The sequence below is a fragment of the Xiphias gladius genome, chromosome 13, assembly GCF_016859285.1.
Source record: "Xiphias gladius isolate SHS-SW01 ecotype Sanya breed wild chromosome 13, ASM1685928v1, whole genome shotgun sequence".
In the NCBI taxonomy this organism is placed as follows: domain Eukaryota; kingdom Metazoa; phylum Chordata; class Actinopteri; order Istiophoriformes; family Xiphiidae; genus Xiphias; species Xiphias gladius.
Genome location: NC_053412.1, coordinates 8,033,026 through 8,049,164, shown reverse-complemented (window position 1 = coordinate 8,049,164; position 16,139 = coordinate 8,033,026). Strand labels below are relative to the sequence as shown.

General features: G+C 42.0%; 1 protein-coding gene across 12 annotated transcripts in view; it reads right to left on the bottom strand.

Annotated features, from left to right (window-relative positions):
- Nucleotides 1-12,188, bottom strand: part of mbnl2 (muscleblind-like splicing regulator 2) — a 53,239-nt gene extending 41,051 nt beyond the window's left edge. For 11 of the 12 annotated variants that reach the window (XM_040141829.1, XM_040141834.1, XM_040141836.1 and 8 more), the window contains exons 1-2: nucleotides 11,941-12,188; nucleotides 788-1,696 (exon numbers count right to left, since the gene is read on the bottom strand). In XM_040141829.1, the coding sequence (XP_039997763.1) occupies nucleotides 788-961 (174 nt within the window). In that variant the 5' untranslated portion in view covers nucleotides 962-1,696; nucleotides 11,941-12,188. Of the gene's footprint in view, nucleotides 1-787; nucleotides 1,697-7,703; nucleotides 7,953-11,940 lie in introns of those variants that run through there. The other variant, XM_040141830.1, reaches the window with a different exon arrangement.
- Nucleotides 12,189-16,139: the final 3,951 nt, after the last annotated feature.

The following is a 16,139-nucleotide window of genomic DNA, read 5'->3' as shown; positions in this document are numbered from 1 at the left end:
ACGTGGCTTTATAGCCTCATATTAACAAAAAGTAGTCAATTATAACAATTCTATCCATTGAAAATTGAGATTCCGGTCTTGAGTTGACAAAAAAGCATATTAACCACATCTTGAAGAAGGGATGCATATACCTCTTCTTCGATCTGTGAGAACCAAACATTATCTGGCTGTTGATGTTGTTTGTTTGGTTGTGTGTGACAGCTGACATGCACCCAGGAATAGAAGCCCTGGAATGACTTAAGGCGATCAGATGTTCCCCCACAAGTACAGATGATGGACATGGCATGGTAACATTAGAAGAACTTACAGTATAAAAAACCAAACACACACGCTCACACACACGGACCTGTGGTGAAAGTGAACATGACAACAGACCTCCCTGGCCTTTAGCTTCATAGGTCAGACTGGTCTGCTAACTGCAGCACAGCATGGAGACCTGACACACATGCTAATTTGAGCAGACAACCTACACCCACCAACCATTAGGAACCACAAAGCTGTAACCTTATGTATGTCAGATACTATATTGGTACTTCAGAGATGTAATCCAATTATTAATATTTGCTTTACATCATTTGACACTTCCATGAGGTTATGTAAAGAAAAATAAACTAACAAGGAGCCTGTATGCCAGGCAATCAGGACAACAAATTCACCTCATGAACAGGTAATAAATATTTAAATGTTTTACAATTGATTTGTACCCAATACTAAGTAGAAGACAGAGTAAAATTCATAACATCCCGACAGACCACAGCAGTTACATACAGTATTTAGAAGTCCTTACCTTTAACGAGTCAAAGCAGGCGATAACTCTCCCATTCTCCACCTGGCAGCTTTTGGGTGGGTGGGCAAATTTGCATTCCTCATCACTGCGTGAACAAGTCCCTCTCTGAAACTGCCGGCACACTTCCAGGGTCAGCCATTTTGTGTCCCGTATCGAGGCAATGTTTAGAGCCATGTCAGCAGCGCTGGCTATGTAGCTGGGGTGGAGTGGAGCCACTTGGTTTAAGGAGGAGGTTATCCTCTGAGGAGGTGTTTCAGTGTTCCAATAAAAAAAAAAAATAAAACACAGAACAACTAAAACTAATGGAACATGTAGCTATAAATGATCTGCTTCAGGTCAGTGGATGACGTTTGTCCTTGTGGACAGGAAAGTGGAGGTAATGGACTGGCAAAGTCTCTGTGACCGGAGCATGGGACTGCGCTGCTGTTGTAGAGTTTGTCAGTCAAACAGTTAATTGTTCATCAATCAGTAAGTCTCAGGTGCAGACCTCTGACAAGGCAGAGGGGGCATGCTCGGAGACAGGCTCTACGGATTGTACCAATGTCCCCAAAATGTCCTTCGTGTGAATGATGATATCTGTGCAAGGGTGGATGTTGGAGAGCAAAAGTGGTGCTATTTGGAGGTGCAATGGCACAGTTTAGGACAAGTTTAGGCTTTCTATTGTTTAAAACTCTTCAGTATCTACTCTGTTTGAGCTTTGGCACCTTGGCCAGCAGTGCAGGAGCTCCACTTCTTCGCTTGGGGTTTCTTCACACTGAGCACAGGTAAGGACAACCCAAGGGGTCAGGGGTGTTTGCTGCTGAGCTATATCCTGTCACGACTGCAGAGGGAGAAATCTGAAGCTCTTCAGGAACAGCCTGGGATCTTCAAGTAGGGATACTGTGTCACAAGGCACTTTCTGTCAGGGATCTGAAATGGAGAAGAGAATGAAACAGAAAGAGAGACAAGAAACAAACAGATTGAAGTTATTTTCAGAGTGAGAAAAAGGCTTGCTAAATATCAGCAGGCGTTAACAGTGTTTGTGTATGCATGTCAGTCTGAATTTGGTTGCGTACTGCCTCAGAGGGGTGCTAGTTCTAAAGGGTACGGGGCTGATGAACCAGAGAAAAGGCAGTTGTGAGGTTATTCAGAAGCCACTTGAGTTTAAGTCCCCCAGTCACTGCTGTGTGCCATTGTACGGGGTGACTACAAGCCCGCTGGCTCTCCAACATATTGCATACAAAGCGGTGACTGGCAAAAGCCTCTGTGCTATGAGACAGTGGACAAGAGCATCGACTCAGAGCAGAGATAGAAAAAAGCCCCAGGGTGCAACCCGCCCTGTAGAGCCATGCACGGAGGGATGGTGCAGCCAATAGAAAACCGCGCAGCGCAGCACTATTCCGGGCAGCCGTCCAGCAGCCAGAGAGGAACCGAGACAGATGCATATGCCTGTGCCAGACAAGATTATGACGCTGCCCAGTGTCCTGCAATATTCACTGGTCTCCCACCATCCAAATTAGATACCGGCTCATTGACAGCGTCCTGTCAATTTACATTCACGTGGGGAATGTGTGTATGTGCGCCTTGACTTGTCCTATAAAGGCACTGGTCTCTGTGTCTCGTTGTTGTCTAAGGAGAGAGAGGGGACAATTGATGGAGCAACAATTTGAGGAAGTGACCTTTAGTTTGAGTGTACAAAATCCATTACTAAGCTACTGCACAGGGAGCTCTTTTCTTGGCACATCTGGAAATGTTTTTCTGCTAACTGGGGGCGGGAAAGGGGGCTGAGGGCGCAAGACTGAGGGAGGAGATGGAGAAGGGTTGTAAAAACCTAGAGCTCTGGTTAAAAGATTCCCTTTTACTCTTTTAAACATATAAACTTATATATGGAAAACATAAAGAAAATGTTAAATGCCATGAGAACAATATCTTGAACAACCTCTAAAGGCATATGACAAGCTCCACTTGGTGGCAAGTTGAGACTTGTACTCAAAATATCTATGCTACTGTTAAGGGAAGAGGAAATCCCTTTACAAATTCCCTGCACAGGCAGAAACCCTTACACAGTTGTCATTACAGGTGAACAGTTGTTCAAGTCTTGCCACATTTAGGTTCAGCACAGTCTTTTTATCCTGCTGTCCTGCAGACCTAAACATCATCCTTCATCTAGGTCTGTTAGTTGAACTTGGACTCTTTAATTGGAGACTTCTAAATTCTGTTTGTAGTTGTGTTGGAAGTCTGACATATCAAATGGAGAAACTCAAAAGCGGCATAAGGATAAGACCATGTACCCAAAAGGATAAATGGCCAAAATCTTCCACACTGTGCCTGTTTTTGTTTTTTTTTGACATGTGAACTTCCCTTATATGTTTTCCCCTTGAAATCACCCACCGACCTTCTACTGTTCCAAACCTATGAATCCAGACCATTGTCTACCTAATCATATTGTCCCACTTTAGTGCTGATCATGTGAAATGAGATGAGAAGCTTCCTCGCCCGATCATACTCCCAGGCTCCACTCTCCAAAGCAGGATTTAATTTCACACCATCTCCCCAGGGAGAGAGCCAATCACTGCAGAAGAGACAGTCAGGTAAGAATCATGTCAGATCTGACCTTTAACAATTAATCCCTTCGTATTTTTAGAAGCCATAAGAAGTCTGTGATCAAGCTAACCTATTTTGTCACAGCGCCATTTCTCTGTCAAATGACTCGGCCACAAATGGAGTAAGTTTTGCTAAAATGGTTGGAGAACAAAGACATCGGTCTTTTTATTTTTTACAGTACTCAAAGTGTTCATAATATCGAGTAGGCCCCTTGTGTTGATAAGGGTTGAGTGAGGTTTTCTGAAAGCTAACAAGGAACTCAACAGGCAACATTCAAACAATGTTTTTCATGAAAGATATTCAAAACAAATGGTGAGGACTGAAGATCAAAAGGACCCTCATGTGGGTGATGGTATGATAAAAATCATGCAGGAACATGACTGCACGTCTGTTCTCATACAGTAGAGACTCCTGTATGTTTGTGCAATATACACAGGGAATTTAACTGGTACCCAAGCCAACATTTTTTGTCATTATTTTGGGTGCTGTGATGCACAAAATGGGCATTGAAACTCTCACCCAAATTGTTTATTTACTTAACTGGTTAGACAATAGATAGAAAATTAATCAATTACAATTATGATCATCAATTCAGTCGTTCAGTCAGTTATCAAAGTAAACACACAAACGTGCTGGATGAATGTCAGATCTTCTAAGAATATCATATTATGACATAAGTATGACAAAATTGGTGTTTCTGACACATTAAAAAAAACGTAAAAATTTGTTACATCAATAATTTATATGCTAAATGCTTAAAACTATCAATAGATTAATCAATACTGAAAATTATCATAAGATGCAGCCGAAGTAGATTTCAAAGAGCAAAGATGTACTGAAAACTTGAGGACCTAATCATTTTTAGTTTGCAGTTTGTTACATGTGCTTCACCCAACTAGCTTTAAAAAGAGATGTGTAATAGTGAAATGGCACTGCGATAGCATGTGTATCTAATTTTAGCCCGTAGAAATACACCACAGCTCCTGCTGGAAAGCAAACTGCCATCCTGGGGGGAAAACTGTTACATCTGTCATATAACAACATCCCATCCTAAGAGCATGGGAAACTCAAGCACACAGTGGAGGAAAACTGCTTTGCAATAATGACTGCTTTGGAAAACTCTCACTGAGGTTAGAGGCAGTGCAGGCAGTTTAGGTGTAGTCTGTTTTGACATGTCCTTGGACAGTGTGCCTCTGGCTTGGGTTAGGCTAGCTTAGCTTCGGCTACATGGCTTAGTTTACATTAAGCCTAGCAGTTGCTCTTCGATGACAATGCTACTGGTAGGAAGGGACAGCAAGACAGATGGTTGGCAGGTAGAAAGGGGCCATAAAACACCCTATGCTTTACCTCAGAGATTAGCCCTCCAGTGCATCCTCATGGCCGAACCAGGCTCTTTTTTTGCAGTTTTTTAGTCCTTCCAGGAATAAAATTTTGAAGATCAGCATTCTAAAGATACAGAGCCTGATAGAATGACTAGTCTAATAAGGAATATATTTTGTTTCAAGGTACTGTAATGAAATAGGTGCCATCATTTTTATATTAGAAGCCTTGGGTGTGTGGATGTTAATATCACTGTTCACTTAGGCAACTGAAACTTTAATCCTGATATTGTCATCCTTTATGTTTTCAGCAATTCAGTACCACATGTTGAATAAAACCTCAAAAGCCAAGTCGTGCACATCGGAGTACACCCGGTTTATCTTTAATTCCTGAGTTCCCACAAGAAGGCTGTGTCCCTTCTGTGTCTTCAGTACAAACAGTGGACAGACAGGGTGACCTGATAAAGCAGGGCAGAGATGTGAAGGAAAGCATCACAGTACTAGACTTTATGGATTACTGACGCTTACTAAGGCCAGCTGGCAGCGGCATTATCTTGGTCAGTCTGCTTAATTGAATGAGAGTCAGCTGGACTAGGGCGTCTCGAGTGAAAGTCATTGGCTTGACCTCTGAATACCACGTATGTAACCCATTAGTCTGGTATCTGTGTGCTCTGCCTGTGCGGTGCAGTTTATCATAGCTGCTTGTATTTATTCAGCAGAGACGATAAGCTACCTGGTTTCCATTGGTCATAAGCCTTGTGACAATGTTTACGGTGGCATCAGCCAGGTGTTGCCAGCAAAATAAAGTAGAAATACAAATGACTATGACAGACATGCACATGAGCAGGGTACCTGAGTGGCTGCATTTCCATTTATTACCATTTTATGCTGGCAAACCACAGATGTATGGTCATTTGCATGGTCAAGAGGAACAAGTGGTCAATGTTTTTCAAGCCTGTGGAGAGAGGGCCTCATTGTAGAGGGGAATAAGGAAAATGTTCAGTTTCCAGTGAGTAATGGAAAATGAGTGAGCCTTATAGTGCAGGTTATATCAAAATGTCCCCTATCCTTAGCAAACCTAACCTTGCTTTCAGTGTGACATCACCAGCTTGTTTGCTTGCAAAATGTTCCTTTGTATCTTCCAGAGAGGATCAGAGCCGGGCTATAACCTGCAGCCTAATTCGTATTTAATACTATGGATGCTATGATGCTTATGAAATTGTCTTTGGCATAAGCTACAGCTCCTTGAGTTCAATATTATCAAGTACCATTAGCGATAAGGATGGGTGAGTGAGCTCAGCAGAGTCTATACCAGGACTAAGCTACTGTTCGGAGGCAACACAAGAAGCATTTCACAGAGTCAGCAGATAGGTGTGCCCCATATCATAATAGCCTTAACTAAACCACAGTGACCCAAATGGCCCTGCTCATGATATGGGACTGGGCTTTCCTCTCCTGATCAGTGGCCCATTTCATAACACAGAACAGATGATATACCTTTTCTAGTTTTTATAAGCACTTAACTGAAAACAGGCAAGAGAGAGTCTCAGTATCTTTCATTGATATCAACCCTTGCGCTCGGTAAATTGACTTGTTTTCCCGTGTAAGTGTTCTTGTCTACTCCCTGCTTAGCCACAGGACTCAGGCAAGTCATCAGCTAATTACAGTGCAGTTGGCAGCCAGAGGTGAATAGTGCTGTTCAGATAAACATGATGATTAACAGGATACACAAGCTTACTGAATATAAATGTCTGAAGTGAGAACTGTAGAAGTTCTGTCGGTACAGTATAACTGTTGTGTTAAGTTCCACTGACACTTTCTACTGTATATCCTAAAATAAGGGTAGAATATACTAGATTAGATTAAAGCTGTTGTACATTGAAAAATTAAGTAAAACACATCAAATTAAAGGAAATCTTGAGCCTTCAAATTACACCACTTGAAAACATAAGAGCTGAATGATTCAGCAAACTCACTCTCATGCCACAGAGCAATCATACTCCCTCTTTCATGCATAAGATGTCTGAAAAACCTACCAACAACTAAATCCTTTTAAACCATCTCGAGGTACAATTTGCATTAGAGTCCATTTCAGAGAAGGGGGACATCTGGCCGACAGTGTCTTGCAGTAAGGACTTGGTGCTTGTCTGAGACATATCCTATTCTTTTCTCAACAGGAAGGGCTGAACTGATGTTCCATTTTAGAAAACACCCACTTCCCCTTGATCCATGGCCAGACGCATGACACCACCCTGGCCTTTTCCATGCAGGCGATGATGTCCACTCCTTAAGCGCACCAGGCCAAGCTTCTAGCACAAAGCTAAATCTAGAGAGACAGCCGAAAGCTAGGGACACGTCAACCATGCCCCATCTAACTCAAAAGGCTAATTATGATGTGGGTCTTATTAGAGCTGTGAAGTTCCATCTTATTCAGGCAATCAGCTATTTGTGTCCACTGTCCACACACATAAAGAGTGTCGAAACATCAGACCCTGTTCTTTAGCCCTTGTTATTTGGAAAATTTGCACACTGAGAGTTACAAGGAAAAACTTAGTGAGAACCCCACAAAGCAAGCAGTGACAGGGAGATGCCACACAACAGGTTTTTCTTTAGAGAGTGAAAAATGTGTTGCCCATGTGGCAAAAAAGAGCTCCTGACATTTGCACTGAGGAAGGAGCAAGTCAACTGATGTGATAATGCCTCTCCCTGAGGAGTCGAAAGAGAAAGTCCATTTCAGTGCTGGAAACTGCAATAAGGATAGTTACTGATTGTGTGCAATCTCCCTTTGCTCCTTTGCCTTTATTCCACTTTGTCTATATTTTCTTCCCTTCCTTCCCTCGTTTTCAGCCTCACACTCTTTCTCTCTCACAGATAAAACATTCCCTCTCCTCCCTCCCCACCCAGACTGGTATGCAGCACACTGCAGCAAACTCCAGAAAAAAATCTTAAAAAAAAAAAAAAGAAAGAAAGAAAAAAAAAAGAAAAAGCCAGCTAATATGACGGTTCTTTCCCACCTCATTTCACTGGGTCCCGTAGCTCTGCTGTGTGCCTCTGTCTGTCTGCTGTCCCGAACATAGGAGGCACCCGGTGCTTCTGTGACACTGAGCTACAATACAGCTCTCCCTTCAGCCTCAGCGACTGGAGTTAATGACCATGTGAAGTGTTGTCATTCCTCGCGAGCTGCCGAGTACTGCAGCCGGAGGTCCATGCCTAGACAGGGATTTTCTCTCGATGTCTCTCTCTCTCTCTCAGCCACGGAGCAAGCAAGCAAGCGAGGCAGGCAGGAAGCAGAAGAGTGTCTACTCCAACTATCTGGCTGAAACACTTCCAGCCAAACCCCCCCCACACCCCTTAAGCCAGCCCCTTCCTGCCCACCAGCTTGTGGCAAGGCCCTGCCCCTTAACAGTTCCAACCAATTAAAGGACGGCTTCTCTGAATCACAGTTCTCTATTGGAACAGAGCAGCCTAAGTGAAGGGGCGAAAACCGCACTTACAGTAACAACCCCTGAATGCTGAGCTGGAACCCCAAAAAAGGTATTTCCCCAATTTCATGCCCTGTTAAACCAGCTATCAAGATTCGAGATTCAAAAAACTTGTTTGTCTATTACAAAGTGGTAGAAAATTGTCTTAGGTTAGGGGCTCACAAACAATATAAAAAACATATGAAAGACTCAGAAAAAAATCACCTTATTTATTCTTTCTCCATTCTTCTCTTTGTGAATTTGATTATATTTAAATTCAAATCAGCACCACATGAACTGTTTGGTAACAGAAAACAAGCTCAAGAATATAAAGTTGAGACGATTTGTCATACAACAAAGCAATATCCGTAAGCAAAAATCAAAGAGTTGCTGCGGTCGCATAATGAAAATCAGACCTGTCCTTGTCTATGTTCTATCATCACATTTAACACCATCCCCCCAGGACACAGGAGCACTGCACCTCCTCCCCCTCTCGACTCTCCTCTACCTCCCCTCAGCATCTGTCCTCTAAACTGATCTACCCCACCATCCAGACAGCTCTTTCCTCCCCTTCTCTTACATATCTCTTGTCTTCCTCCCCCCTGTCTTCTCCTCATCCCTTACCTGTAAGTTCTCACCATTTCTGTAAGCTATCTTTTAAGCTCTACTTCAATCTAATTCCTTAGTTTACTGGACTGGAAAATTGCACAGTAGTGAACATTTCTGTTATTGTTATTACATCAGAATGTGCTTGGCAAAAAAGACTGGCTTTGGCTGGGATTTGGAAATCTTGGTCTGTCTCCTACCCCACCCATCCTCTCCCCTCCACCCAGCTGATGACATGCTGGTTGGCATCATATGAGCCGTGAAAACGGAGCGTCACAGAACTGATGAGTCAGAGATCCAGCTTCATGACTTTTCGATCCAGATTCAATAGAACAGCTGTACTGTCTGTCTCTCTGTGTCTCTGTCTCTCCCTGTGTCTGTCTCTCTTTCTCTCTCTGCCTCTGTCTCATACAAAAGCTGTGAATGACGCGGCAGCCTGGGTGTTTCGTTAACATCAGTGAGGCTAAACATGAATTACTGTCCCATGATAAACAAACCTATTTACTGTCTGATTTTGCTTTGGTAGCTACATGTATATATAATCTGATGCTCCATAGGCAAAAGATTTGTCAAATGTTTTTGGGGAGATGGGGGTTGGGGGATTAATCTCACTAGCATGAAAAATTGTCTACCTCAGCAAATGACAGTGAATACTGACATCATCTTAGGCATCAGAGCACCTGCAGGGAAATAACACAGACAAGTGCTCTGCCATTAGATGAAGCATGTACAGGGAGGTGGGGGATATCAGCCTTTGTCAAAAGCAAAAGTGTCAATTTACACCTTCCGCAAATCTAGTCTCACTACACTATATCATGTACAAAGCTGCAAGAGATTAAACCAGGGGGAATGCTCCTAGACAGCAACAACTAAATATTAATGCAGGATGAAACGTGACTCAAAAAATAATTAAATATCTTATCATTCATCCCAAGCAATAGCAGTTGTACAAGTCAGCCTTCCCCATCACTTCAGATAGATGAAGCTTATCAATTTCAAGGGGCGGCTGTGGCTCAGGAGGTAGAGTGGTTCGTCCACTAACCGAAGGTCGGTGGTTTCGATCCACGGCTCCTCCAGTAAGCATGTCGAAGTGTCCTTGGGCAAGATACTGAACCCCAAATTGCCCCTGATGTATCATCGGTGTGTGTGTGTGTGTGTGTGTGTGTGTGTGTGTGTGTGTGTGTGTGTGTGTAGAGAGCACAGTATGTATAGAAAGGAGCGCTGCATGAATGTGTGTGTGAATGGGTGAATGTGGCATCTAGCGTAAAGAGCTTTGAGTGGTCGATAAGACTAGGAAAGCGCTATATAAGTGCAGTCCATTTACCATTTATCAATTTCTCATTTGGCTGCAACTGACTTCTCAATAAACACATTAGTGAATAACTGTCAATAACTGTATAACAAGCCCTGCTTGTAGCTAATTTCCATCGGCAGACCTTAGATAGCCTACCTCCTAAATAGATTTGTCCGACAGGAAAACAAACAAAAGCCTGGCAGACAAACAAGCTGAGCCACTTCCTTCCCACATGGTATCCCTCCACTCTTATTATCCATGTCCTTTTTGACCCCCAAATGGCTTGGCTCATTCACACACAACCAGATTTAGGATTCTATGGCCCAAAGCGGCTTCATTTTCAAACACAAAAGGAATATTCTGAAACAATGGCTAATCACAGCTAATTAAGACTGATGGGTTAAAACTGTGTTTGAAAATACTCCCCAGCACAGAATATTGTTTGTTTTCTCTGTCATTACTACTGGATAGTTTAACATGATAGAGAGAGAGAGAGAAGAAAAAAAAAAAAAACAGGGCTCAGAAATAGGGCACCGAAGACAGATCAATGAAAAGGCAGCTGTCTTTTTCTATTATTAGCCGTAATCAAATATCAAGCGGCAGAGAGTTGTGTATCCTTCCGTTCGTAACTCATTCTGGTACGTCTGTCATACACAAAGTCCGCATGATGACTGAGAACAAACAAGTGCTGAATGGATGCGTAGGCAAGTGGTCAACCAGTGTGTTTTGGAGCAGGTTCAAGGCTGTGTACTGAGACTGTGTTCAAAAGTAAAGATAAAAAAGGAACAAAATCAACCACGGAATACTGGATACACTACATTAAAATTCCTACTGTTTCAGGATCAAACATGACCATGACCTTTTTCTTTAGGATAATCTGATGCTAATTTGACCCTATATAACATTACTGGCTAATTTTTAGTACTTACTTATTATACAAAACCCATTTCCTATAAAAAAAAAATTGTTAGCTCTGGATTGCTGTGTCTTACTCAAATGTACTATTAACTTAATAGCCTAAATGAACACAATATATTCCATACAAATGGCAAGGAAAGTTCCACTTTACAGTATTATACTGAAAGCACATTTGAACTTAATGCATGCTGCCTGCCTAACTGCACTTCCACGGTTGCAATTCTTGTTCTAAGCTGTTCATTTGCATTTACAGAAGGACAAATTACTGTACCTGACCTAGAAGCTAGCCTGCTCAAACTTATTAACCATATCAAGGTGTAAAGGCTATTTGCTCAGCCAACCTGCAGTAGATGAAAACATGCCTCATCTTACATCTCATTAAGGCTGCCTTTTTTCGTACACAGCAATTAAATCTAACTATCCATTATGCAAGATGCCATAACATTTAATGTGTTTTCATATTTGAATTTGAAAGTAATAGCATGCCAGTTAGTTAGTTGTACCCTGAAATATATATGCACCTTATGAGAATGATCCCAACGTCATCGCTTAGCACTGTTGACCGTCTATCATATGTGGAATTGATAATAAATTGTTTATTATCAAATCCTAGCCCCAGCTGATTTTATCAGGTCATCGGCTACTTCACTAATAGCAAACAGCATGTCCCAGAGAGCGTTACACTGAACCGTGCAGGAGAGAAACCACGACCACGACGACGTAATGCATACTGATTTAATCTTTGTTGTTATGGAGCAGCTTTCACTTGTTGTCATTAGCTTTCGAGGCAGTGTTTGGGAACTAGCATAACAAACCAGCCATCAGCGAACAATGTTACAACAGCATTAGGATCGTTTTCGTGCCTCTCTGCCGTCCAAACGCCGCTATATCCACCATAACGCCGTAACAAGTCTGTAAAGAAATACCAGAGCCAAAGGGGGCTAGCTGCTAAGCTAACTACCTGCAGCTTACCTGATGACGAACCTGTCACATCCAGCTGCACTTCAGCCGCCACCAACGCTTCTCGAGAGTGCTATTTCGGTTGGAACGGGACCCACGGTTCGGAACAGGACGGCAAGAAATGGACCTCGACTGAGATTTCTCACTATTCGTTTTCAGCAGCAAACTTTTCCGCTTTCGAAATGTATTTCAGTGAAAGGCTGAAGTACGCTATCACTCGCTACACGCTAGCTCGCTAACTACTTTTAAGGCTAGGGTAGGAAGCAACAAGCGATTTTGACAGTTCGAGGAAATGTTGAATGGGCTTCGCTAGGGGGGTAAGTTCTAAGGTGTAAATATTGATGACGCATTTATTATTAATAGTTTTGAGCTATTATAAGCTGTAACTAAAAGGTACACGGAATACAGTTATAATGCGTTGGTACATTTCGTTCAATTAAACCAAGAAAATCTACTTCTAACCGATACACAACACAATTCCCACCCTACAGTAAATGTGGTACAGTCCAGAGGAACCAAGGGTAAAAGGAGAGGGGTGCTTGTTTCCTAGGAAACAACAGTGAATCTCCCTCGGGAAAAAGATGTGGCCACTGATTTATGAAACGGTGCCTGTCTGTCTGTCAAAGTAGCCTGCCATCGACAAGATGGAAACATTAAAGACATCTGACAAAATGTATGGCGCTGTATTCTGTGAGATACTGCAGGTCTATTAATCTAACACCTCTAACACTTATGTGACTTATGTACAGTAAGCTCCCCTATGTCAGGATTTCGTAGCTAAATATTGGAAAGGATATATTTTTATCATTTTTAATCTAGTGGTATTGATGCAAGATGCATTTCATTGATTTGGCTAAAATAATAAATGTACATTTCTTTTGTGGCACAATCTAAACCACCCATTATACAAAGGATATGTCTTAATTTTAATTTTAATGTCTTAATTTTTTAAGACATGTTGTATGGTGATTTATTGATTTGTTGTATGTTGTTATTACTATTTCAAGCCTGTCAAAAACAAATTTAACAGCAAAAAACAACAAAAAGGATGTTTAATTCCATATTTTAGCCAATAATACATTCTAATCCAGCACATCGTCACCACTTGATGCTTTGCAGAGGAGCATGCACATCTCCAGCATTTTGAAGCCTAATTGCATACAGCTGGCTGGATTTAGCAGACTGTGACACACAGAGAGCCGTTGTCAGCAAGGAGGGCAACGAGTCAACAAGAAGCAAGTCACAAATATCTCCGGAATGAGCAGAGAGGCACAAATTTAGCCCCACTGACTGCTGCCCACGCCATGTGCTGCCTATTGAGCACATGAACAATGAACATAGCCATCATAGGCTGCTCTGTCAGGGCCAAGGCCTGCTTCAGTGGAATGCTACAGGGAATGAAGGCATCACAGTTTGGGAGGACACGGGCCTTTGGCAGTGGTCAGGGATGAGGCTGTTATTAGTCAGCAAGGGGGATGGTTTAAATTATGATATTTCATCACACCCCAGCAGTTTGAAGCACAGAAATTTATGGGCTCGATTTACTATTTACCACGTTGAAATTCAAAAAATGGAGAATTAACCCGGGGTCAGACTGGTGAAGGTAACTGCTGACATGTGTTACTGTTATTGAATCACCTCTTGTCAGACTCGGACATAGCCTAATTCATCTTGTGACATTTGACACCCATCGTACCGGTGGTAACGTAAACGTTAATATTTACGAAACTTGATCCCAGGCAGACCAACAGAAACGGTCTTGGAGAGAACCGATAAAGAAAAAATATTCTTTTTTATTTTTTTCCTGAAATACTAATAATATCCCGGCCTGCACATGTTCTTTTCAACAGCCAAGGCAGCACCACTATGGAGAAAAACAGTATTTTCAAGACACAAATGATTATGAAAAACTGCTCACATAGGTCAAGCTCATCCCCCCAAGGCCTAACGTATTGATCCCAATGCAGAGGAGGCATTTGTAAAAACGCTGCTGCCGGCATACTTCTCTAAAAGTCCCTGAACGCCCACACACTTGCAAACAAATGCACAAGCACCCACTGGGCTCATAAAGTACAAGCTGAAAAAAGTATCAATTTACCAAGACATTTTCTTTATTTTACTCGTCTGAAATGAAGTTTGAGGCTGATACACTGAGGTAGGCGTAGGGATGAGACATTTGTGTTATTTTTCTTCCTTGTTTTATAAAAGACAAAGCAATTTGAAGGCTGTGTTTTGAGTATGAATAGTCTACTTATTTTGGACATCATTTCTAAAAAGTCCGTTTAGAAACAGGTGGTAGTGTCTTGAAGGACAGACAGATCCTCTCTGCTTTTGCAAAGTCAACATAAGTTTGATTTGCATACGAAACAAAAACAATTGTGTCATCTCAATAGCCAAGTTATTACTTCACAAGAAAACACAGTTTTAAGACTGAGTACCACGCTTATCACTGGTTAAGATTGATATGTGACACTCACATACAAATTTTGTTCATGTGTGTGTATTTCAAAAATATACACATGAGCAAAGAAAAACGCTCGTTAATGGGTTTTGACTCTACATTTGTTGCAGTAGCAGTCTGCAGCGTGGACCCCGGGATCAGCTGAGGGGGCGTCAGGAGGAAAAACAACCACAGTATCTACCACACCACCGTTAGTTTCCCTTAAACACAGAATGAAGAGATCACAGAAGGAAACAGTCTGCCCCGCAGACAGAAGACAGTGAACAGACAGTCAGAGGGCCAAATAGATGACACACATGCACTGGGGGCACAGCTTTGACTGAGGTCCTTTTGCATACACACATGCACGCCCTCACGCACCTAGACACAGTGGGCAACGCTCTCACGTCAAGGACAGTATTGATCTTGGAAATCTCTGTACGCTAAATGAGAACTCACCTGATTATGAAAGCTTTTAACCCAAATGCTTAGTGCAGCACAGGTTTAATGGAAAGAGCTTACACAAAGCTCGGTAGAGAGGGAGGGAGAGCTTCTGTGTATGTGTGTGTGTGTCTGTGTGTGTGTGTGTGTGTGTGTGTGTGTGTGTGTGTGTGTGTGTGTGTGTGTGTGACCACTTTCACTGTGGTTCAGTCAATTTGATTGATTGTAGAGAGATCACCTGGGCATTTTACTCCAGATTTGACTCTGATGAGCATTTTACTAATCACAAGGTCTAAGTAATGATGGATTGAAGATGGTCCCGCTGTCATTAAACAAACTGATCCCCAGACGCATGCTCACTCCACCAGGTGAGCTTTATTCAAAATGCTGAGAGTATCCCTTTTTAGGCAGACTCATTTGTCCACTGAGAAAGGACTAGTTATGCATCATCATAAATCATTTGCTGCAGCTATTTGTTCATATTGCTTCCTCAATTCCACCAGGATCCATTTCAGCATAAAGGAAGATACTGTATAATCCATATTTAATCATATGTGCGTCAGTTCAAACGAATCTGCAACTCACTTACTTACTATGCTGCAATTGTTTAATAATGTATCTGTTGTTCCGATATAAGAATGTTGTGTCTTGTAGGTAGTGCACAGTGGGATTTTAGAGCTTTTTCACTGAAAACTGCTATTTTAAACAAGGACCTAAGTAAAAAGTGTTATAACTGCTTTTAATAGTGTAGCATCAATCATTTGGTTTGAGATGCCGCCGCCTCCCTCATAAACTCACTGTAATGAGAGAAATTTAAGATAAAATTTAATGTTATAATTTTTCAGCCCAACAGCATTAGGATTCAATTTTTTACCACAACTGTATTATGTTGTAGGTGTTTCACACTTTCAATATCCAATATTAAATGGTGGCATTTCAGAAAAGCACAAACATGCTGGCAATAATTGCGAAAGATGAAAACATTGGAAATGTCAGGAGAAATGGCATATTACCATGACAACACAGCTATTGTCTTGTCAAGGTTGCAGTGTGTGGAGTTCAGTGGTAACAAAAGAGACCCTGGCTGTTGCTCTCCATCAGAAATAATTGAACTAAATCTTCTATTTTCTACGAGCCATTATTCACCATTAATACCGAACCGACTCGTTCCCTGAATTGCACGGCCAAAGATCAATAAGGCGTCACCACTACAGTCCAAAGTGCTTCCAAATACAGTAAAGGAATTTATATTATTCATGAGCTCCAGGTTCACACAAGGCCAGCAGCTCGGCCCAGACTCCTTAATGGCTGAACCGCCCTTCATCATGGC